Genomic DNA, 25088 nt, shown 5'->3' with positions numbered 1-25088 from the left:
TAATTAGGTTTAGGCAGCTGTGAAGTAATTAGCAGATTGCTATGCTGTAGTTCTTTCTAACATGGGGAAGGGACTTTTTTCACAGAGCTGAGCTCTGAATCAAATTAAATAATAACACCCTGGGAATGGAGATTTTCCAGGGAGCTGATACTTTAGTCAAAATACTGTGTCCTAGGGATGGGGATTTTAGTGCAGCTCCAATGGAAGAGCCTTGGCTATGATAATGCTGGTTTTCATGACTACCACACCTCTGAGCTTGAGAGGGTATCAGATAGGAATAGCCTCAAGTTAAAACTTCACAGGCTGGTGTTCTTGTTGAGATTCATTCATTTTACTTGAATTGATGCTTTTCAGTTTGTTGTGTGCCTTTGGTTCATTTCCTATGTTCTGTTCCCCCCCCCCAATGTTTTGCCAGTATTTTATTGCTTTTGTAGGGGAGTGGATTGGTTCATGTAGGTCCTGAGTTCTCTGTTAGAGACATTAGTTTGTTGTCATCTCTAATTTTGATAGAAAAACAGTGTCTCTCTGTCTCCTTAAACATTGCTTTTAATAATATTTATTATGCATATAAATTGTGTTTTATAAATTATAGATAAAACATTATCACTTTTTATTTTTGCAAAAACTATTAAGCGTACATTTGGGACAATTACATTCTTTGTTTTTCAGGTTCCTATTAGTTCTCATTCTACAGATCCATCTGATAATATTGAGGTACAATCTTTGACATGTCAGAGAGAACACAGTGAAACTGTGAACACTGAAGCCTTAATGACAGTGTATCACCCTCAGAATATGGAGACTCTTAATTCCAAAATGGTAGGGAAACAAAATATTTATTACTATGGACTGAAACACTTGATCAAAAATAAAAATCTTAGAACAGACTAGAAGGTACCACAACTGAACCACTTTTCTTTTGGGGCTTGAAAAGGTTTTCCAGCAGGTACTACTGTATAATTTGTTTGGTTCCATCACACAAAAGAACTATTCTCATGAATTAAGATAAAGGATGATAGTTGAACATTGAGTTAATTGTATAGATTTCTAATCAGTCCTAATCAAGGTTAATGATGGTTCAAAGCTTTACGTCCTAAATGTAATGTTTTTCCTATTTTATATGAGCTTAGCTAAGAATTAAAATAGTAAGTTAAATCTGTTATGCTCACATGGATCTAAAATATTTTTGTGATGATGGTAGTCCAATTTTGGTCCCCTCTGAATACTGATTTTGAGTTTGTATGTTCTTGATTTCCATATGTATTATTTCTTGGTGATGAGAGCTATCAAGTTATTTCAAAGAAGTTAATTTCTCATTATGTTTAGTTGTTTGGATTTTTTGTTATTGTTATAGTTGAAAGAAAAGATGAAAGAACAATCATGGAACATCCTATTTTCAGAATGTGGGCGTGGTGTTACCATGTTTCGGACCAAAAAGACTCGAGATCTGGTTATAAGAGGGATTCCAGAGACCTTAAGAGGAGAGCTCTGGATGCTTTTTTCAGGTATTACATTTATTTATTTATTTATTTATTTATTTATTTATTTATTTATTTAACAGACATTAATTATGCCCCTTCTAGGAATTATGCACCAAGCTAAATAAAAATAATTGTAAAGATGGCTAGGACAAAGTTTTATTCATCATGAATCCAAACTAATCACAGAGGGTATGTTAGTTATGTATACTTACCAATATATCCTCATATCCCTTGCCTAGGCAGATTAGTTTATTAGGCAAGTTATAGCTAATAGGTTGGGGGTATCTCTATCTCTAGTGTCAAAGGAAAGTTAAAGGGGAAAACAGTTCATGAAAATGTTATTCTGTTATATGAGGTTGGTGTTGTCCTCATGTTATAGAGTCTAGGGTGAAGGTTTTTCTTTTTCTTTTTTAATATATCTTTATTGATTTCAGAGAGAGGAAAGGAGAGGGAGAGAGAGAGAAACATCAATGATGAGAGAGTCGTTGATTGGCTGCCTCCTGCACGCCCCTGACTGGGGATCGAGCCCGCAACTCGGGCTTGTGCCCTGACCGGGAATCGAATCCCGATCGCCTGGATCCTAAGTTGACACTCAACTGCTGAGCCACGCCTGGCTGGGCAAGGTTTTTCTTTTGTTTGTACTCAGATATCACTTAAGCATAAAGCTAAATTTAAAGGTATTCCAATTCTTCATGTATATATGCAAGTTATAGTTTTATTATATTCCTTTTCTTTTGTGTGTTAATGCAATCATCTTTACAGGCGCTGTTAATGACATGGCTGCTAATCCTGGCTATTATGCTAAAGTGGTTGAACAGTCCTTAGGGACCTGCAACTTGGCTACTGAAGAAATTGAACGTGACTTACGTCGCTCCCTGCCTGAGCACCCAGCCTTTCAGAGTGACACGGGCATATCTGCTCTGAGACGAGTACTCACTGCTTATGCATACAGGAACCCCAAAATTGGATACTGCCAGGTACGACTTTCTTATGAACCCAACTGTGTACATGTTCCAAGTGATAAAAATCACATCAAATCCAACTCTACTAGTTTGAAAGTTGTGATAAGGACAGAGGTTGGGTTGCAATTAATAGTGGATATTAGTCGAAGTAGAATGATAGTGGGAATACTTAGGAGAACTGATATTTTGTTAAATCATTTTTCTTTTATATTTAACCAATGTTTACTAAATCTCTGCTCTGTAAAAGATATTGTACTAGGTGCCAAAGACTGTATAAAGATGCATCAGATAAGGATCTTGCCCTTAGAAGTATATAGACCTAGTAGGTATTAAAAACATGTTCATTGGCAAATGAAAAATGAGGAAGATTATTAGAGAAATATAAAGTCCTGTCAGGATTTAAAATAGGGAAAGTTATTTTCATCAAGAGGAATCAGAGAAGGCTTCATGGAACAGGTAGCATTTGTAGGTTTTAAAAATTATGAATTTTGGATGTATGGAGATGGAATGAAAGAACATTCCAGAAGAAGAGATCAGTCTAAACAAACACAGATAAAGGTAAATGTGGAATGTATATAGGACTCTGTTCTATTTAGTAGAAGTGTGAGGTGAATGAAGCAAAGTAATTGGAGAAAAATAATCACTAAGGTAGATTAGGATAGGTCAGGAGTTTGAATTTTATTTTGTAGGCAGTTGCAGAATCATTGAAAAAAATCCTTTAGGAACACAGCATATTTATTAGGGTATGCTGGACTGCTAACACAAATAATTTCAAACAGGTAATAGCTTAAAACAAAAAAGTTTACTTAAAGAAATAAACAGAGGAGAGTGAATTTTTGAGTCAGTAGGCAGCGCTCCATATTATTCAAGGACTTAGGCTGACAGCAGACTCAGTCATCTTCAAAACATGGCTTCCAAGGTGCTCTTTTATTGCCATTACTACTCAGAGGAAGGAGGTTTTATTTTTCAATTACAGTTGACATACATTATTATATTAGTTTCAAGTGTACACCCCAGTGATTTGACATTACATAACTTACTAAGTGATCATCCTGATAAATCTCACTCTCATCTGTCACCATACATAGTTATTAGAATATTATTGACTATATTCCCTATGCTGTACTTTACATCCCTATGACTATTCTGTAACAACCAATTTGTACTTCTTAATCCCTTCACCTTTTTCATCTATCCCCGCCAAACCCCCTCCCATCTGGCAGCCATCAAAATGTTCTCTATATCTATGAGTCTGTTTATATTCTGCTTGTTTATATATTTTGTTTTTTCAATTCAATTGTTGATAGATATGTCTTCATTGCCATTTTATTGTTCATATTTTTTATCTTATGTTTTTCTTCTTAAAGAAAACCCTTTAATATTTCATGTAATACTGGTTTGGTGGTGATGAGCTCCTTTAGCTTTTTCTTACCTGGGAAACTCTTTATTTGCCCTTCAGTTCTAAATGATAGCTTTGCTGGGTAGAGTGATCTTGGTTGTATGTCCTTGCTTTTCATCACTTTGAATATTTCATGCCAATCCCTTCTGGCCTGAAAAGTTTCTGTTGAGAAATCAGCTGGTAGTCTTATGGGAGCTTATAGGTAACTGCTTTTCTCTTGCTGCTTTTAAGATTCTCTTTGTCTTTAACCTTCTGCATTTTAATTATGATGTGTCTTGATGTGGGCCTCTTTGGTTTCCTCTTGTTTGAGACTCTCTGCGCTTCCTCGACTTGTATGTATATTTCCTTCACCAAGTTAGGGAAGTTTTCTGTCATTAGTTTTTCAAATAGGTTTTCAATTTCTTTCTCTCTTCTCCTTCTGGCATCTCCATGATGTGTATTTTGGTACCCTTGAAATAGTCCTAGAGGCTCCTTACACTATCCCCATTTGTTTTTATTATTTTTTCTTTTTGCTGTTCTGATTGGGCATGTTTTGCTTTCTTATATTCCAAATCGCTGATATGATTCTCAGTTTCATCTACTGTACTGTTGATTCCCTATAAATTATTCTTTATTTCAGCTAGTGTATCCTTCATTTCTGAATGCTCCTTTTTATGCTCTTGAAGTTCTTACTAAGTTCACTGAGCATACTCATAACCAGCGTTTTGAACTCTGCATCTGGTAGATTGCTTATATCTCTTTTGTTTAGTTCTTTTTTTGGAGTTTTGTTCTGTTCTTTCATTTGGGACATGTTTCTTTGTCTCCTCACTTTGGCATCATCCCTGTGGTTGTTTCTGTGTATTAAGTAGAGCTGCTATTTCTCCCAGGCTTTGTAGACTGCCTTATGTAGTAGGTGTTCCGCAGGGTCCAGTGGCACAGCCTCCCTGATCACCCAAGCTGGTTATTCGAGGTGCACTTTCATGTGGGTTATGTACACCTTCCTCTTATAGTTGAGCCTTGATTGCTGTTGTCATGCCAATGGGGGAGAGAGATTTACCTCCACATCAATCATCTGCAAGGACTGGGTACGACCACTGACCTCGGACCACCATGGAGGATCAGCTGTGCAGGGGCCCACCCCATAGAGCAGGGCTTACTTCAGTGGGGCTCTGGTGGCTCCTGAGTTCACTCCTTGAGTGTGTGCTTATGGAAGGGTTTGGATGGTGGTGCTTTGATGTGGTCTGGAGCTGTCCACTGGGTGTACTGGGTCTGGGGCCTCCCGGGAAGTGCAGGCCAAGGTCAGCTGCTGCATATGTTCTGCCTGGGGCACCCAGCATGAGCTACAATACAATGGGCAAATGGCTGCCACTTGTGCTGGGCTTAGAGGTGTCCAGGTGAGGCCATGCTTCAAACCAAGGCCAGCTACTGGTAGTACCCAGCCTGGGGCCAGTTAGCAAGAGGTACGGTGCCGCTGATGCCAGATACTGCTTGTTTGAGAGATTTTAGGAAAATCTGAAGCATGAGCCAAGACAGGCCATTTGTATGGAAAAACCATTAGAAACAGCTTGGGAGGGCCAGAAAATTGGGTTGGGCAAATAGTATGATCTAGGTTGATGGATTCTCAGATATGGTGCCTACCTGCTGGCTCTGTAGGGGTGGGGACTCATCAAAGGAACTGTGGTTCTGCCAGCACTTCTGTCTGGGAGAAAGCTGTGCCTTCCCCCAGCTCTCATTCTGATGTCAGAGAATTCAGTTCCTCCTAGTATGTCTTGGATGCCTTTTGAGCTGCTGCCCCAGTGCTCGAGCTTAGAGCAAGTAATTCTGATTAAGTCCGTGTGCAGACCCTTTAAGAGGAACTAGCTAGGATTCCAGAAGCCCTCTATCTCCTTCAGCCTCAATACCCATTGGTATTTTTACAGCTGGAAGATGTGGGAACTTCTCTTCCTGGCACTGGAACCCTGGGCTCGGGGGCTTGGTTTGGGGCTAGGACTCTTCGCACCTCATGGGGCACCTATGTAGCCGAGATATCCCTCCCAGTTTTCATCCACCACACATGGGTGTGGGACCAGCCTGTTCCATGTCTCCACCCCTCCTACCAGTATCCCTGTGTCTTCTTTTTTAATTCCCTAGGTGTAGTACTTCCATTCAGCCAGATTTCAGATGATTCTGAATAATGGTTGTTCTGTAGTTTAGTTGTAATTTTGATGTCTCACATACATTCTATTGGAGGATCTTGGTCTCATGGTCACACCTATTTACAAAGAAGTCTGCAAAATGTGTGGCTGAGCACACATATGTCCAGATACTATGGAAGAAGCAAGTATGGATTATGGTGGATAGCTAGCTCTCTCTGCCACAGATTGATTTATAATGGGTTGAGCACCCATAAGGATTGCATATTGATCTTATTTATTCATTGAAACTTTTCAATACAGATTTTTTTTTGAAAAGTAGTTTAAATGAATGGATCATCTAAATGACTGTTTTTTATTTTTCTATGAATTTTAGGCAATGAACATTTTGACTTCAGTGTTGCTTCTGTATGCAAAAGAGGAAGAAGCTTTTTGGCTTCTGGTTGCTGTATGTGAACGAATGTTGCCCGATTATTTTAATCGTCGAATTATTGGTAAAAAGAAAAAAAAAACAAAACATAAAACAACACATTTATTTTCTAAACAATTTATATGCCTCTTGTCTATCCAATTACCTATCAAGTGGAAGAACTGATCAGTTAGGTTTTAAAATATACAAAATGTAAGCAGTATCAAAATGTCACATTCACAGGCACACTCAAGTGAAAAGATTTTTGTACTAAATAATAATTTGGAAGATTGTTTAATATGTTGCTTTAAAAAAATAAAGTACCTGGCCTGTTTCTTAATAAAATAGAAATTTTAAGTTTACTCTCTCTGTATTGCTAAAACAATGGTGATCTGAAGCATTGAGAGCTGTTGGATTAATACTTTCTTGATGAGAGGTTTTAATCAGCTTAAAATCTCCACATTTATATGGATTGTATAGATATTTAAAAGGTTTGAAAGAAGGACCAGGTTCTTGGTTTCTAAATTGTGTAATATTGTCTTTAGTAATCAAATATTTATAGATCTGTGATTCCCCTACCTTAAAACCATAGATGGTCTCTCCTTTGTACCATCAAGCCTTCATGGTATCATGGCTAGGTCATTGATTGTATAGTTTTTCATTTTAGTTTTTTATGTGTTTATCTTAAGTTCTACTAGATATTGAGCTTATTGAAGTTGAGCCCATTTTATTAATTGGCATATTACAGGTTTCTACACATAATAACGACTCAATAAATTTAGTTTCTCAAGTGTTTCTTTATGCAAGACACTCTACTAACAGATAAAGAGATTTGTGAAATAGAAAAGGTACTGAAGAAATTCATAATTTATGGAAGAAAAAAAGATTTATCAGCATACTAATAGAAGTAGGAAGTATCAGTAACAAGTCCTTTTGAAAGGTGTTCAATTTTAAACTTCTTTTTATGTTCTCCAGGTGCCTTGGTAGATCAGGCCGTATTTGAAGAACTTATCAGGGATCACCTTCCCCAGCTGACAGAACACATGACCGATATGACATTTTTTTCTTCAGTTTCTCTCTCATGGTTCCTCACACTTTTTATTAGTGTACTACCTATTGAAAGTGCAGTGAATGTGGTGGACTGTTTCTTCTATGATGGAATAAAGGCCATTTTACAACTGGGATTGGCAATACTTGACTATAATTTAGACAAACTGCTGGCATGTAAAGATGATGCTGAAGCCGTGACAGCTTTAAACAGGTATTATAAGAACCATAACATTTAAATCTGGTGAACCCGTTAGAGATTGTGTTATTCAGTCCCTTATTTTACAGGTGTGGAACATAAGCCTAGAAACTTGAAGCAGTTTGCCCAGGGTCACAATGCTAGTTGAATGACTAAGCTAGGCCTAAAATCCACTCCTCTGTTTCCATATAGAACATAACAAAAGTAAATCACTTTGAAGTAAGCCACTAATATTGTTGATTCATTGTTCTGGGATTTTCATAGTCCCAGTTTAAGCTATAAAGTGTACTGTGTAAAAGTAATTTGAAGGGGAATGGGTAGTTGATAATGTTAAATATCCAGTGGGGGAAATTGTTCTGGTTTCTAAGTGCTAGACTGAGCTTTATTTTCCTATTGTCTTTTCTACGAATGCTGTTTTGTGTTAAAACACTGTGTGTGTGTGTGTGTGTGTGTGTGTGTGTGTGTGTGTGTGTGTGTGTGTGTGTGTACACTGTGTATGTATATGTTAAATGAATGAATATTTGATTGGGTAACTGTTATAATGTGCACCAAATCCCATTGTGTAAACGTGAAATATAAATACCTCACTCTAACATTTAGAACTCACTATGTTAAGGCCTTGATGTACCTATTCTTATTTCTCCTTCCATGCCTCTACATACACTATATTCCATACTTACTGGGCTATGTGGTGTTTACTGAATCTGCTCAGATTTCTCTGAGCCTGTTTGCTTCCATCATGGTGTACTCCCCACCACTGAAATAATTACTTCGCCATCCCATTCCCTACTCCCCGCTCCCCACTCCCATGTCTTCCTAATTCCAAACCATCTTCAAATTTCACTTCTTCATAAGACTATCCCTTGTCCTCTCAATTGAAATTAACCTCTGACTAACTATGGAGAAATTAGCTGTCATTTTCTCTGCATTTTACTTCCACTAATTCTTGTATTACTATCACTTTTGGATAGGTTCTTTGACAGTATCACTAATAAGGATAGCCCATTGCCTTCAAGTGTTCAGCAGGGTTCAAATGTGAGTGATGAAAAAAACAGTCATATTAGAGTGGATATTACAGATTTGATTAGAGAGTCAAATGAGGTAAGTTTTTCAAATCATAAATATAATTACATAGCATATTTAAAATAATTGATACTATAGTTCTGTCTCTAGTGGTATATTAGGAGTAAGATAATACAAGTAAAGATACAATTTTAAAATATGAATTCACTTTAACAATGAGTTCTGTGAACTGTTCCTAGGTTATGTAGCCTCCTCTACTTCCATTTGCTTTTCCTTAAATGAAACTATATTCACTTGCTTTCACAAATAAGTAAATATCTCTCACTATATAAAAAGGAGAAAATTATTCTCTTCTTAGAGACTAAGAATTTTACCAATGTTCTTATACTTATTCTAGACACATAGTAGATGGAATTCTCTCCAGTGAATATGTAGAAAAAATGAAATGTGGGAGGTGAAAATTTGCATAATCACTGACCAAGTTAAGAAAATAGCTAGAAATAGAAAGAGTCTGAGAATTGAATCTGATGAAATTCAATTGTAAGAGAAGTTGATGTTTATTATGAATGAGTATTCACTGAAATCATATTTCTTGCAGAAATATGGTACTATTCGTTGTGAAGATATACACAGCATGCGCTGTCGAAGTAGGTTGTATGTGATACAGACCCTAGAGGAAACGACAAAGCAGAATGTGGTGAGTAACCACCCAATGCAGGGAAACCAATTGGAGTGACGATTTTTTCTTCAACTTCCTCTTAAAAATTATCATTCTATATAAAGAAAATGAGAATAACTAAACTTTTTATGTAGATTCTTGCCACAGCTTACTATAAATTTTTTAGAGGAAATAAGTTATTTTCTTTTTTGGGGGAAATTGCTTTATTTTTTTATTTTGTTCGATCACAACTTACATTTAATATTATTTGTATTAGTTTCAGATATAAAGCATAGTGGTTAGGCAATCATATACTTTACCAAGTGTTTCCCCCAATATTTACAGTACCCACCTGGCACCATACATAGTTATTACAATATTATTGGCTTAATTTTCTATGCTGTACTTTATATCCCCATGACTATTTTGTAACTACCAATCAGTATTTCTCCATCTCTTCACTTTTTTCACCCATGCTTTGTGTTATTTGACCTTCAATAGTGAATACGATGATGTAGGCATTTAAGCATAACATATTTGTGATGTACTTTGTCAATAAGAACAGCTGACCTTTATAACAGTCAATGCTGCTAATGTATATTATTATCCTAGATACCTAAGATAAAGTAGAAAATGTCTAAAGCAGTGTTTTTTAAATACACTCATTTGTAATATTTGTATGGGTACATAAGAAGCTGTTAATATTGGTTGCCTCTGGTCAGTGGGATTAATAGACTGCTGATCAGAAGAGGGAGAGTTTTATATACCCTTCTGTACTGTTTGAGCTTTTATCATGAGCATAAGATTCCAGGTTTAGATTTCAATGAAATCAGTGATGTTACTGTGACATAATTAGCATAGAACCCCCTTGTTTTAGTTTTTCTATATTAACTTTTAAAAATACTGAAGGCCCGGCCGGACGTGGCTCAGCAGTTGAGCGTCGACCTAGGATCCAGGCGATCGGGGTTCGATTCCCGGTCAGGGCACAGGCCCGGGTTGTGTGCTGCAGCCAATCAATGACTCTCATCATTGATGTTTCTATATCTCTCTCTCCATCTCCTTTCCTCTCTCTGAAATCAGTAAAGATATATTTAAAAAAATAAAAAAATAAAAATACTGCAGTAGGCCCTGGCTGGTTGGCTCAGGTGGTGGGAGCATTGTCTCATACACCAAAAAGGTTGTAGGTTTGATCCCCAGTCGGGAGTGTATGGTAGACAACAGATTGATGTTTCTCTCATATTGATGTTTCTCTCTCTCTCTTCCTCTCTCTCTTTCTCTTTCCCTCTCTAAAAATCAATAAAAACATATCCTTAGATGAGGATATAAAATAACTGAAGTAATACATGCTTATTATAAATCAGATAGTCCAGAAATGTAAAAAAGTAAAGCTTTCCTATCCCAGGAGTAACCAATATTAAGATGATTTGGCACATATCCTTCCAGATCATTTTTGTGTATATCTATAGACATAAATGTGTATGTGGGAGGTAGGGGCAGGTAGTATAGTTTTTTTTTAATTTTTTTAAATGTATCTTTATTGATTTCAGAGAGAAGAGAGGAGAAGGAGAGAGAGATAGAAACATGGATGATGAGAGAGTCATTGATCGGTTGCCTAGCCCGAAACCCAGGCATGTGTCCTGACCGGGAATCGAACCCCGATCTTCTGGATCCTAGGTCGACACTCAACCGCTGAGCTACGCCCGGCCGGGCTAGTATAGTTTTTTTTTAAAATGAGAGCATACTAGTTATTTTATTCTGCAACTTTTCATTCAAATGTATATCATGGTCATTGCATATTAATGCTTATAGATCTATCTCACTTAATGTATTGAATAATATATTATAGCATGGATATGCTATACTTTATTTAACTATTTGTGTATATACATTCTTTTTTTGTTGTTGTTCTTATAAGTAATACCATATCTAAACATCCTTGTATACCTCTTTTTACACATTTGTAAGAGTGTATCTGTAAGGTAGATTCTTGGAAGTAGAAGCTAAGTCAAAGGGTATGCCCATTTGAAAATTGACAGATCCTGCCAAATTATCCTCCAAATGTTTTGTACCATATTATAATCCCACCACCAGTGTGTAAGAATTCCTTTTTCCCCACCTTCTCACTAACATCAGATATTAAAAATCTTTAATTTGCACCAATTTGATAGATTAAAAAATCAAATCATCCTTTTTATTTCACTGATCACGTTTATTAGCTTTTTTTTTCTTCTCTTAATTGCCTATTCATAGCCTTTTCCATTTTTCTAAGAGGTTGTTTGTCTTTTTCTTATTGATTGTAGGAGAGCTTTATATATTAGTGGTATTAATTCATTGTTAGTTATATTTGCGGCTAATATTTCCCTTCAATCTTGTTTTTTTCTTAATTTTCTTTAGGGTATATTTCAGAGTGTATAAGTTTCAAATTTTTATGTAGTTAAATCTTTTATTTCTTAAAGTGTGAGATCGGTCCTTAATAGAATTTTATTCCAACTGAAACAGCATATTGTTTGATTACCATTTATTGTCTAGTCCATCCTTACTATACTCTGCCTTTTTCATACATTAAATACTTATATACATACATTGGTTCATTACTGGAGTCTCTTTTTCTGTAACAACACCACAGTGTTTTAAGTACTATGGCTTTATAGTCCATTTTGAAATCTGGTAAGGCTTTTTAAAAGCTTTTAATATTCATTTTAAGGATGTCTTTTTAAATGTCCTTTAGTAAGCATTTATAGTTTATATCATGTAGGTCTTATACATTTCTTGTTGGGTTTATCTACTCCTATGCTTTTGATGGTTTTGTTACTAATATGAATGAGATCTTTTTTTTCCTTTACGTTTTCTAATTTGTTTATGTTCCTTTATTAAATGGCCATATGACTGACTGTCATTAGTTCTAATACTTTTTGGACATAGTGAAGTAGAATTCAACTGTATTTTATGTACAACCTTTTTAAAGGGCAAACTAGATGCATTTACCTTTGTTATTCCTTTTTAAAGTTAGAAGAAAAATATTTTACTTTGGCAGAGGGAGATTTCTAAATGGAGTCAAAGAGAATTTCTGTACTGAAGTGTTAAATTCTAAATTGCTTTTAATCTTTTTAAGTTGCGTGTTGTATCACAAGATGTGAAATTGAGCCTTCATGAATTGGATGAACTTTATGTCATCTTTAAGGTACTGTTCTTCAAGTGAAAAATAATCTTGTAATAGATTTTTTACCACAACTACTCTTAAGTATTTTGTCTTTAATTATTTTAGTAGACATGTTTAAAAAAAATCATGTAAAATTACTTTTGCTGATTTAATGCCTTTCCTTTTTCATTTGTTTTAAATAGAAAGAGCTGTTTTTTTCTTATTATTGGGGTTTGTGTTGTCCAGTATTGAAGCACCACGACCCCAGTTTGCCATATTTGGAACAGTATCAGATTGACTGCCAGCAGTTCAGAGTGTTATATCACTTGTTGAGTCCCTGGGCTCCTTCTGCAAACAGAGACTCACTAGCTTTATGGACATTCAGATTGTTGGATGAAAACTCTGACTGCCTTATAAACTTCAAAGAATTCTCTTCTGCAATTGGTAAGATGATGTTGAATAACTTTCTCTTATCAAGCAAAAAATAGTTGTACTGCCTATTATTGCCAATTTAGTCAGGTTTTTATCAGCCTGTGTTATATTGTCTCCAGCTTTAGCAATAACTGAATCTTTTTCTGTGTTTGTTGCTAAGTCTGATTATATTGGTCTCCTTTTGCCCCAACCCTTCTAAAAAAGCAAGCTGTTAGATATGGATGTTTTAACAGTTAACATGAAGAAGAGAATGTCCTGATTTTCCCACACTCAGGCAAATGGATACTTCAGAAGGACTTTTTCCCTCAGTAAAAATCCATCCACACAGCTAAGGCAAGTGGTAGAGAAATATCCAACAAACATGTTGTACCTGGAGATGGGCCACCAGTTTTATCATTCCTTTCTTTTCCAACACCCCAGCATGCTGTCTTGTCAGGGATTGTCCCTTGAAGAGGAGTTCTCTCCTCAAGTGATGTATAAGCCCACATGTAAGAAAAAAAGAAATATGAGGTTGGGGGAAGAGAGATCAGCAGAAGAGCATTGTGCTTACACACTAGAAAGAGAGTATCTCGCTGACTGGGTTATTTAACTGTTAGCTTAAGTAACAGAAGGTTTCTGAATTCTAATTCTTGGCTAATATCTTTATCTTAATTAATCTGTGTTGCTGGAATTGATTGAATTTCCTTTGGATATGTGACTATTTGCAATTAAATTTTATTGAACAGACATTATGTATAACGGAAGTTTTACTGAGAAGCTTAAACTACTTTTTAAGCTGCATATTCCTCCAGGTAAGAGTTTAACAGTCTTTATTGTATAGGAGTTGACTCCATTTTCACAAGTATAATTACAGATATAATTCCATTTTAACAAATAACAATATTCAGTATATAAGGTTATTCCTTTATTGTGGCCCGTGGATCATACTGCCAGTACTTTTGCTGATATATAAATACATTGAAATCTATGGAAAAGAGTCTGTAACATATGGGTTCACAAGTTTCCCTCCTGTTAGTAGTCTGTCAATTTAATGATAGTTTGTATATAAGAACTACCTATCATTTGAATATTGATATAGTGTTGAATTTTTATTGTTGTTGTCATTAGAGAGTAGAATTTAACTTTAGACAAACTTGTGAAATACTACAAATTATTCAGAAAAATGAGACCAGGGCAGGGATAGTGAAGATTTGGAAAACAAAGTAAAAGCTACCATTTTTTGAGTGAGCACTTGTTCTGTCAGGGCATTTACTTTACATGAATTCTTATATTTAATTCTCACAATATTACTGAAAGGTGGTGTTATATTTCCAATTTTGACAATAAGGAAACTAAGGGTCAAAAAGATTAAGTTACTTGCCAGAGATCACACAGCTAATATATTGCATAGCTAGGATTCAAACAGACGTCTTGACTCCAGAGCTCAGGTTTTTTGCTATTCTACCTGCCTCAGTGTTACCACACCATTCCAGTTTACTTTGTTTCCCACTAACCTTAAGAGGCTGACTTTTCTAGGCCTGATCCATATTTTGGAAAAACAGTCTTAGGCTTTCAACTAAAGGAACATTGCAAAAGTACCTTTTAGCTTAGATAGGTAATTCACAAAAACAAAGAACATTGTCTAAAGCTACACTTGGGATCTCTTTTAGAGTCTTCCCAGGATAGCCAAGAAACATTATTTTACCAAACCAAAAATCTAAAAGCCATCTTTAACTCCTCACACACCCAGATCATAAACACAGCATTAAAAACAAAAGACAAACCACCAAATAGTTTAATTATGAAGGACTTTACATTGTCAAGTCAAATTGCCATTAAAATGTCTAATATTGTCATGTAATAAATATGCTTTCAGTAGAAGGATCAAAAATAGAAAGAACACTACGTATCTGTTAGAGCACTCAACTTCATGTTTTCCTTATTATTGAAGATGTTTTAAAATAACTGAGGTCACATTTTCAGGATTTCCAAATGCCAGATTTTCTTATTTCAACTTGTAATAGCTCTCAGAAAACTATAAAAAAGCAAGTAGGAGAAACAACAGAACTCATAGTGATCAAGAATTTCCTGTTATTTGCTATTCAATATAGTACCACTTCCACATTTCTTCATATGTCTTTTCTTTTACAGAAACCCTTTACTTAAATCTCTGTCCCCAGATTTACTTGAACTGTTAAAGGACCTGTTTCTGTTCCTCACTGTTAGTAAATTTGATTTGGGTAATGTGTTTTCAGCTTACACTGAAGTGAAATCAAAGGACCCTTCAAAAGGAGATGAACTTTCTGAGGAAGAATTACTTTATTTCAGTCAGCTCCATGGTAAATATCTGTTCAAAGATGTATCTATTTGATAATAAGTCACTCAATAGAGATCTTCCTGGCTTGAGTATTCTTTACCCAGCTACCTACCACTAGTAAAATTTGGGTTAATTATACCTTATGATTCTTTTGTGCTACCCCAGCACTTAGTAAAGTGCTAAATGCATGGTAAGTAATATTTGACTGATTGACTAAACTGCATTTTGGGTTTTGATGTATGGAATTTCTTTTTTACTGGAGAATTAGAAAAAAAATGCAGTTTGTTCCCACTTACATTGCAGAAATTTCTAAAATGTATCAGATCATTTTCATGCCTTGTTAAAAATACAATGAAGACAATAGAATCTTTGATGATTGAAGGTCAGAGCTATTATTCAAACACTGACATAATTTGGAAGGACTATGAGCTTATTTTTGTGTCCTTTGCTTCTGTTCCATAAATGTGAATGTCTTATAGAGGAATATGTCCTGGTTAATGTATGTTTATGTTTACTATATGTTAGTGTTTGAACATAAAGTTTGAAGAGACCTAATAAACCATGTAGTCAAGTCCCTTAATTACATAGATAAGGGCATTGAAGTTCAGAAAGTAGTAGTGACTTATGCAAGATTTCACAATGAGTCATTGCCACAAACAGGACTGTTTGTTTCCTCATTTCCAGTATGTTTTATTTCCTAATAAAAGAAATACAATTTAATTTGAGGAAAGTCACAAAGAAGAAAACACCACCCAGAAATAAATACTTAATATTTGCTATACTTCCTCCTAGGAATTTATTCATATGAATTTCCCCTTAATGTTCTTTTTACTATAAAAGTTCTTGAATACTTTGTCATCGTCATCTTTTTTTTTTTTTTTTATCCTCACCCAAGGACATACTGAGAGAGAGGGAGAGGGAGAGGGAGAGGGAGAGGGAGAGGGAGAGGGAGAGGGAGAGGGAGAGGGAGAGGGAGAGGGAGAGGGAGAGGGAGAGGGAGAGGGAGAGGGAGAGGGAGAGGAGGGAGAGGGAGAGGGAGAAGGAGAGAAGAGGGAGGGGGGGAGGGGGGGGAGGGAGGGAGGGAGGGAGGGAGGGAGGGAGGGAGGGAGGGAGGGAGGGAGGGAGGGAGGGAGGAACATCAATCCGTTGCCTTCTATATGCTCCCTGACTTGGGATCAAACCCGAAACCCAGGTATGTGCCCTGACTAGGAATGGAACTGGCACGGGACAGTGTTCAACCAACTAAGTCATTCTGACCAGGCTTGAATACTTTGTCTTCTAATGATAGGAGGCCAGGTCAGCTAAAATTGGTTTGCTGAACGGAAGAAAATAATGTGCTTAAAAGTCTTAATATAAAATATTATTTTACAAAAGCTATTTGTTAAATAGTTTGCAAATTGCAATTGTCCTCTTTTCTTTTAGTTTCTAAGCCTACAAGTGAGAAGAAATCAGAATCAGTAAAAAACAGCCCTGAAAAAGGTACTATGATCAAGAGTATAATTTAATTGTTTTTTAAACAAAGGGGAAAAGCAGATTTTCCTTTTTTATGTGACAATTTGATTTTTAAATTTTTCAATTATAGTTGACATACAGTATTATATTAGTTTCAGACATACAACCCAGTGATTACATATTTTATGTAACTTATGAAGTTACCACCCTGTTAAATCTAGTACCCATCTGACAAATACTCATTGTATTTTTTACAATATTATTGACTATATTTGCTATGCTGTACTTTACATCCCCATGACTATTCTGTAACTACCAATTTTTACTTCTTAATCCCTTCACCTTTTTCACCCAGTCCCCTAAGCCCCCTACTCTCTGTCAATCATCTGTATGTTCCCTGTGTCTGAATCTGTTTCAATTTTGTTTGTTTGTTTATTTTGCTCTTTAGATTCTACATATAAGTGAAATCATATAGTATTTGTCTTTCTCTGTCTGACTTATTTCTTACAGCACAATACCCTCTAGGCCCATCCATGTTGTTGCAGATGGCAAGATTTCATTCCCCTTGTATATATGTACCACATATTCTTTATCCATTCATCTACTGGTGGACAATTAGATTGCTTCCATATCTTAGCTATTGTAAATAATGCTGTGATGAACATAAGGAAGTATATGTCTTTTCAATTTAGTTATTTGATTTTCTTTGGATAATACGCAGAAGTGGAATTGCTGGGTCTTTCCTTAGCTCTTGTTATAGCCTTTGTTTTAAAATATATTTTGTCTGGTATAAATATTCCTATCCCAGCTTTTTTTGTTTGTTTCCATTTTCATGAAATATATTTTTCCATCCCTTTACTTTCAGTCTGTGTGTGTCTTTCCACCTGAAGTGAGTGAATCTCTTGTGGACAGCGTATGTAAGGGTCTTGTTTTGTTATTTATTCAGCCACTGTATGTTTTTAGATTAAAGCATTTAAACCATTTGCATTTAAAGTAATTGTTGATAGATAAATATTTGTCGCTATTTTATTATTCATACTTTTTATCTTTTTTTTCATCATCTTGTTAAAGAAGACCCTTTAACATTTATTGTTATACTGGTTTGGTGGCAATGAACTTCTTTATTTTTTCTTGTCTGGAAAGCTCTTTATTTCTCCTTCAATTTTAAATAACAGTTTTGCTGGGCAGAGTTGTCTTGGTTGTAGGTCCTTGCTTTTCATCACTTTGAATATTTTGTGCCAGTGTCTTCTGACTTGAAATGTTTCTTTTGAGAAATCAGCTGACAGACTTATGGGAGCAAGCTTGTAGGTAATTGTCCTTCTTTTGATGCTTTTAATATTCTTTCTTTGTTTTTAACTTGCCATTTTAATTATATGTCTTGGTGTGGGCCTCTTTGGGTTCATCTTGTTTGGGATTTCCTGTGCTTCCTGCACTTGTATGTCTTCTTTCTTCACCAGGTTAGGGAAGTTTTCTGTCATTATTTCTTCAAATAGGTTCTACTTCCCTTGCTCTCTCTTTTCTCCTCTGACACCTCTGTGATGCAGATGTTGTTATGCTTCATGCTATCCCAGAGGTTTCTTAATCCTAATATTTTTTAATTCCTTTTCTTTCTTTTTTTTCCTGTTCTGGTTTGGTGTTTAATGCTACCTTGTCTTCTAAATCACTAATTCGATCCTCTGCTTCATCTAGCCTGCTGTTGATTCCTTCTTGTGTATTCTTTTTTTAAAATATGTTTTTATTGATTTCAGAGAGAGGAAGGGAGAGGGAGACATAGAAACATCAATGATGAGAGAGTCATTGATCAGCTACCCCCTGCACGCCCCCTACTGGGGATCAAGCCCACAACCTGGGCATGTGCCCTGGCTGGGAATCGGACTGTGAGCTCCTGGTTCATGGGTTGACGCTCAGCCACTGAGCAACACCAGCCGGCTGCTTCTCATTTATTCTTATTTTGAGATATTGTATTCCTCATTTCTGTTTTTTTTTTAAATGGTACTTATATCCTTTTTTATGTTCTCTATCTCTTTTAGTTCTCACTGAGTTCATCCATTTTTTGCATAAGTTCATTGGTCATCTTCATGACCATTTTTTTAAAACTCTGTATCTGGTATATTGTTTGCCTCCCTTTTATTTAGTTCTTTTTCTGGGGATTTCTCTTGTTCTTCATTTGGGGCAGGTTTTTTTGTCTCCTTATTTTTGCTGCCTCTCTGTAATTATTTCTGTGTATTAGGTAGATATTTTATGTCTCACAGTCTTTTTTTTCTTTTTTTTATTTCTTTTTAATATATCTTTATTTATTTCAGAGAGAGGAAAGGAGAGGGAGAGAGAGAGATAGAAACATCAATGATGAGAGAGTCATTGATCGAGCCCTCAACCCGGGCATGTTCCCTGACCGGGAATCGAACCCCGATCGCCTGGATCCTAGGTCGACGCTCAACCACTGAGCCACGCCCGGCCAGGCCTCACAGTCTTGATATGGTGCCCTTATATAGTAGGTATTATGGGGCTTAGTGAATCTGTCTCCCTAATCACCTGAGCTAGGTGCTCTAGGAATGTCCTTTGTATGGTTTATGTGAAGCCTCCTATTTTAGTTGAGTCTTGATTGCTCTAGGCCCACCTGTGGGTCAGGTTGGCCCTCGGGCTAGCTGACTATGATGATCAGCCCCAACCAAAGTGTATGAGCTACTGTGGGGGGCTGACCCAATGAAGTGGAATTTGACCCAGCAGAGTCTGCTGCCTGCCAAGATCTCCCTTTGGGTGTGCTGATTGTGAAGGTAGTTGATTTGTGCTCTGATGTAGTTTGAATCCCACCACAGGATGTGTTGGTTCTGGGGCCTTTTCTGAGGGACTTTGGTGCAGGTCAGTGTCAGGCACTGCCTGTGACCAGCTGTGGGCTACCTGTTTGGAGCTAAAGAGCAATCCACAGTTTGTGGCTGGCTCTGCTGGGCCTGAATGTGCATGGGAGGGGCCAAGCTGTGTACCAAGACTGGCTTCCACCAACACGAAGGTCAGGGGCAGATCAGCAAAAGGGCAAGGCACCACGAGTTCCATCTCTGCTTGCCAGCTGCCTGTTAGGTTCCGTCACTGAAAAAACCTTTGGTGACACAGTGGAACACTAGTTGCATGAGGCATGTTCTCAGTGAGTCACCAGGTAGAGGCAATTGGTGTTCACCAGGTTTATACATATTAGGACTTAGTGCCAGTGCTGGGTCTCAGGCTACTCAACCAAAGTCTCAGGGTATACCAAGACCAACTGCCACCCACCAGTAGCCCACAGACCTTTGTGGTAGTGTGGAGCCTCAGGGAGTCATCAGGGGGAGGCCAGCAGAGTTTATCAGGCCTAAGCAGACCAAGATTTGACCCTGTGAAGGGAGGGTTGTGGAATGGTCGGGTATGCGAGGGAAAAATAATCGCCTTCCTAGAGCCACAGAACTCAGTCTGTCCTTGATTCTACCCTTACCTTTTGGAGAACCCAAGCTTGGCAGGGCAGGGCAGGGCTGCCTGGGGGTCAGGAAAATGAGGCTAGCGGATTTCCCATGGGGGAAATTTGGTGCCAGTCAGGCTCTTGGGAAGGTGGTGGGAATGGCCTCTGCTCCAGAGCCACACAACTCAGTCTATGGCACACCATGAGTCTGCCTGGACCTCTACATTTTGATCCTGGGCAGCTGACTCCTCTGCAGGGCATGAGATCTACAGGGTGGAGCAATAGGGAGTTCAGAGGATGGGGTTATTGCATTCCCCCAGGCTTATGCTATAAGAGATGGAGTGCTCCACCCAAGAAAGATGGCATCTGTGGTGTGAGAGAATGATTTAGCACAGCAATCCTGGCAGCTCACCCTTCAGCTGTCTCCCCAGAGCCACAAACCCCAGACTGTCCTCATACAACTGTAGTCCGCTCTACCCTCCTTCCACCAGAGCCCAGGGTTAGTGGCTGCAAACAAGATTTTGTGCACTCGCCCTTTAAGAGGGCACCTGTCTCTCTAGCGGACTCCTGTCTCTCCCTGATGGACAGACTCCCTGATGATTTTCACAGCCAGATGTTATATGGCTTCTTCTTTTAGTCTCTGGCGCTCTAGGCTGGGAAGTCCTGCATGGGATTGAGACCCCCACACTCCTCAGGGGGAGCCTTTGCAGCTGAGATATCCCTCCGGATTCTCAGCCACTGCTCGTGTGAGCTGGGCCAGCCCTTTTCGTGTCCCTGTCTTCCTACCAGTCTCTATATAGCTTCTTCTGTAAATCTTTGGTTATAAGACTTAGGTTCAGCTTGTCTTCTGTTGATTATTCAGGTTGATTTTCTATAATTGAATTGTAATTCCAATTTGGACTTGGGAGGAAGTGATTGTAACTTCCACCTACTCCACTGCCGTCTTGGATCTTCGTACCATAATTTATTTTAATAACTAGCCCAATATTGATGGATATTTAGGTTGTTCCTAATGATTTATATTGCAAATTCTACTGTAACAAACACTTTGTTCTTACATTTTAGCATACTTTTACAGATATTTCTTTAGGATAGGACAAGTTCATATTGGTGTGAGAATGCTGGGTCTCAAATTATAGGCACATTTAATATTTTTATAATTATTAATAAAGTCACATTAATATCTTAATTAAACTCTTCAAAGGGATGAATAAGTTGTATTTTGAATTTTTCACAAAGAGCCGCCAAAGACAACTTAATATTTGCATATTAAGAACATCATATAGAAGCTATTTTAAACTTAGTAGTGTGCATGAAAACGTCTACATGAAATTTACATCTTCAAGCTAGGGTGTACTGTTTAATCTAAAATGCATCCTTCTCAATCTTGCTTCTTATCTTCCCTAGTCCCCAACCTTCCCAAAGTAAGTTTTAGTTTAGTGGAAATGGAAAAGTGTCCTGAGAGCCAGTAGGTGAAATAAAAGTTTAATTCAGATAATTTCCTAGGTTAAAAAAAGGTAGAATCTTATAACTCAGTGAAATATCTTTCAATGATAATTATTTTTTGAGATTTTGGGACAATATAGTGGACTGTTTATTATAAAAATGCTTTTATTCTCATTCAGGCAAAGGAAAAGTTGATATTCAAGCATATCTTAGTCAATGGCAAGATGAGCTTTTCAAAAAAGAAGAAAACATTAAGGATTTACCAAGAATGAAACAGGTATAGTGCTTTCAAAGAAAAAATTCTAGGTTTTTGATGTTATTTTTATGAATGTGGGTGTATTCAACTCTAAAGTAGCTAACATGCTATTATAAAAATAGTTAAGTCATCTATGAAGAATGGGATTAAATTATTTTTAACAATTAAATTCATCAGTGTAGTTTCTACCTATAGAAAAAAATGTATATGTATAATATATTTCAATGTTTTCTATTTCTAGCTTTATTAGAAATTTTTATCTATTCAGTAAACATTTTTAGTGCTTACTAGATGGACAAACCCAATGCTAGGTACTATGAATAAGAAATTACTAAGCTAAGTCACACCCTGGTTCATAATTATCTTGTATTTGAACTTGCTCAATGACTAGTATTGACACAATTCTAAATCCATCTCTTTCTTACAAAATAGTATATGTTATTATATTTTTTAAATTAAAATCTGTTAGTATAGATATTTAATATTCCCAGAACTTTACTGAAATGAGAACTATCAAATAGCTTAGTATTTCTCAATGAACTAGGTAATTTGATAGTTGAATAAGTACTTTTTAAAAATGAATTGATGAGATGTATTTATTCTAAAATTTTTATAAATAAACAGTACTGTAGACTAAGGAAAAAAGAGAAATGAACTTAAAAGTTTGGAGCAATATATATCTATTTTAAATAAGTATTTCTGTTGATTTTTAGAGAGAGAGAAAGGGAGAGGGAGAGAGAGAGAAACATCAATGTGAGCTGAGAGTGAAACATCAATTGACTGCCTCCTGCACGACCCCTACCAGGGATCGGGCCATAACCTGGGCATGTGCCCTGACTGAGAACTGAACCAGTAACCTTTTGGTTCACGGGACAATGCCCAACCAACTGAGCCAAACCGGCCAGGGCAGAACAGTATATTTTTATGAGGTACATCCTTTGTAATTGCTTTTTATTTACAAATAAACTTTTCTGGTAGGATTGACTTATAGGACTCTTGTGTTGGAATCTTTTTTTTTAACTGACAGATATCTTTTAGGAATGTCTGTGATTATCTAGGGACAGTTAGCAAACAATGCAGCTGGTTTCTCCACTTGGGCCCACCTCAGCCTTTAAAGAGAAAGGTCCAAATGGGCTCGTTAGAGTTACCTTGTACTGCTAGATAGGTCCCAAAACATTTTTCCCTAAATTTAAGTCATCCTAGTTGAGCTACTCACTCTAGCCCTTTGAGGGAGATAAAGCATACCTCATCTTAATCCCTTTTTAAGATTGATTAATGAGTGAATGATTTATGAGACTTTTCCTAATTAGAAGTGCCAGCTGACATTGAAAGAATGCTGGCAGGTAAACTGTCCAGAAATTATTGTATATATAATATGCTGCCATAGGGCAACAAATGAGATGACTTAAATGGAATTTTATTCTGCTGTTAGTATCTATCTTTATAGAATCAAGATTTATTTGGGGATTAATCATCAGTTCATGTAACTTCTGTGGTGAATGTTATATGGTACAAATTCTAAATAGTTGACTATTCACTTCTAAGTTCTCTTTATATTTACTAAATCCAATATCAAATGTGATATTTCTAACTTGTGTCTTCTAGTCACAATTTATTCAGTTTTCAAAGACCCTTTATAACTTATTTCATGGGGATCCTGAAGAAGAGTTGTTATATCAAGCCATTGCTGTTGTAACCAGCCTTTTGCTCAGAATGGAAGAAGTTGGAAGGACACTTCATAGCCCTACATCATCAGCCAAAGGATTCTCTGGTACAGTTTGTGCTTCTGGAGGACCCAGTGAGGGGAAAACAGAGAGCCCCTTGAGGAAAGATCCCTCCTTGCTCAGGGAAGAACCTCAGTGGTCATTTGCATTTGAACAGATTCTTGCATCTTTGTTGAATGAGCCAGCAGTGGTGAGGTTTTTTGAGAAACCCATAGATGTAAAAGCCAAACTAGAAAATGCAAAAACCTCTCAGTTAAGTTCTAGAAGCAAGATATAAATCTCTTAACAGAAATTGCCTACCAGACAAGTTTACTAAGATTCCTGTAGTTGTCAACTTGATTCCTGGGGGTAGAAATCAGGAATTTATCATGTTATCAGTGTGTTTAAGGGTTTAAAAAATATATTTGGAAACACAATGAATCATTCCTTTGTAGTAATCTCTAATTTTATTTTACTTTTTTGTTAATCCTCACCAAAGGATATTTTTTCCATTGACTTTTTTAGAGAGAGTGGAAGGGGGGGGGAGACAGCGAGAAGGAGAAACATCAGTGTGAGAGAGACACATAGATTGGTTGCCTCCTGTACTCACCCTGAGCAGGGGCCGGGGAAGAACCTGAAACTCAGGTATGTGCCCTTGACTGGGAATCAAACCCAAGACCTTTTGGTGCAAGGGCCAACACTCTACCACTGAGCTACACCGGCCAGGGCATGTATAATTTTTATTTTTCAGTTAAAGTTTACATTCAATATTATTTTCTATTAGTTTTAGGTGTACAGCATAGTAGTTAGACAACCATATACTTTACTCAGAGATCCCCCTGATATTTCCAGTACCTGCATGGCACCATATATAGTATTATCGACTATATTTCCTATGCTGTACTTTACATCCCCATGATTGTTCTGTATCTACCAATTTGTACTTCTTAATCCCTTCACTTTTACAAGATCTGCAGTATCAGGGGAGTATGCTAAATGATACCACCAGAGGGCGCCAACATATCACTTTTGGTAAAGAAATTACTAGTATGTGCTATTTACATATGAATTACTGATAATTTTGAAATGTGGTGTTAATATTTGAGTATTAGTGATAATGATATGTTATACTGATGAATGCTACTTTCCAAATTGCCACAGTCCTATTAGAATGCTTTAGAAAACCAGGCTCTTAGATTTATAGCCTTAATTATAAGATTACCATATAGGGGGCTCATTTTCAAGTTATCTAACTGAAATAATGTTAACTTTTTAAAGTTAATCTCATTTGGTTTTCTAATAATAAATGTTTTCTTTTAGTAACTTCTGAATTCTCCCTACCTGTGTGGTTTCAGAAGCTGCTGACTCACACTTCTAATTCTTTTATTGATAAAACTAAATCAAGAACTCAAAACTCTGGGCTAATAGAAAGAAAAACCATATTGAAATTGTATCTAAGCTGGATATAGCCAGCTTTTTCAGAAGGGTTAAGAAACAGTTCAGCCTGGCCGGGCGTGGCTCAGAGGTTGAGCATCGACCTATGATCCAGGAGATGAAGGTTCGATTCCTGGTCAGGGCACGTGCCTGGGTAGTCGGCTCAGTCCCCAGTTGGGGGCATGCAGGAGGTAGCTGATCAATGACTCTCTCTCAT

General features: G+C 36.8%; 1 protein-coding gene across 2 annotated transcripts in view; it reads left to right on the top strand.

The window, feature by feature from the left end:
* TBC1D8B (TBC1 domain family member 8B) overlaps positions 1-24758 on the top strand; it is a 48844-nt gene extending 24086 nt beyond the window's left edge. Inside the window, exons 8-21 of one of the 2 annotated variants that reach the window (XM_081126301.1) lie at positions 670-819; positions 1355-1505; positions 2244-2458; positions 6330-6447; positions 7338-7623; positions 8580-8709; positions 9230-9328; positions 12402-12470; positions 12632-12872; positions 13586-13651; positions 15095-15178; positions 16579-16635; positions 21658-21755; positions 23340-24758. In XM_081126301.1, coding sequence (XP_080982427.1) covers positions 670-819; positions 1355-1505; positions 2244-2458; positions 6330-6447; positions 7338-7623; positions 8580-8709; positions 9230-9328; positions 12402-12470; positions 12632-12872; positions 13586-13651; positions 15095-15178; positions 16579-16635; positions 21658-21755; positions 23340-23735 — 2160 coding nt within the window. In that variant the 3' untranslated portion in view covers positions 23736-24758. Of the gene's footprint in view, positions 1-669; positions 820-1354; positions 1506-2243; positions 2459-6329; positions 6448-7337; positions 7624-8579; positions 8710-9229; positions 9329-12401; positions 12471-12631; positions 12873-13585; positions 13652-15094; positions 15179-16578; positions 16636-21657; positions 21756-23339 lie in introns of those variants that run through there. The other variant, XM_081126302.1, reaches the window with a different exon arrangement.
* Positions 24759-25088: the final 330 nt, after the last annotated feature.

This window comes from Miniopterus schreibersii, assembly GCF_964146895.1.
Source record: "Miniopterus schreibersii genome assembly, chromosome: X".
NCBI lineage: Eukaryota > Metazoa > Chordata > Mammalia > Chiroptera > Miniopteridae > Miniopterus > Miniopterus schreibersii.
This window is presented reverse-complemented; position numbering and strand designations above follow the sequence as displayed.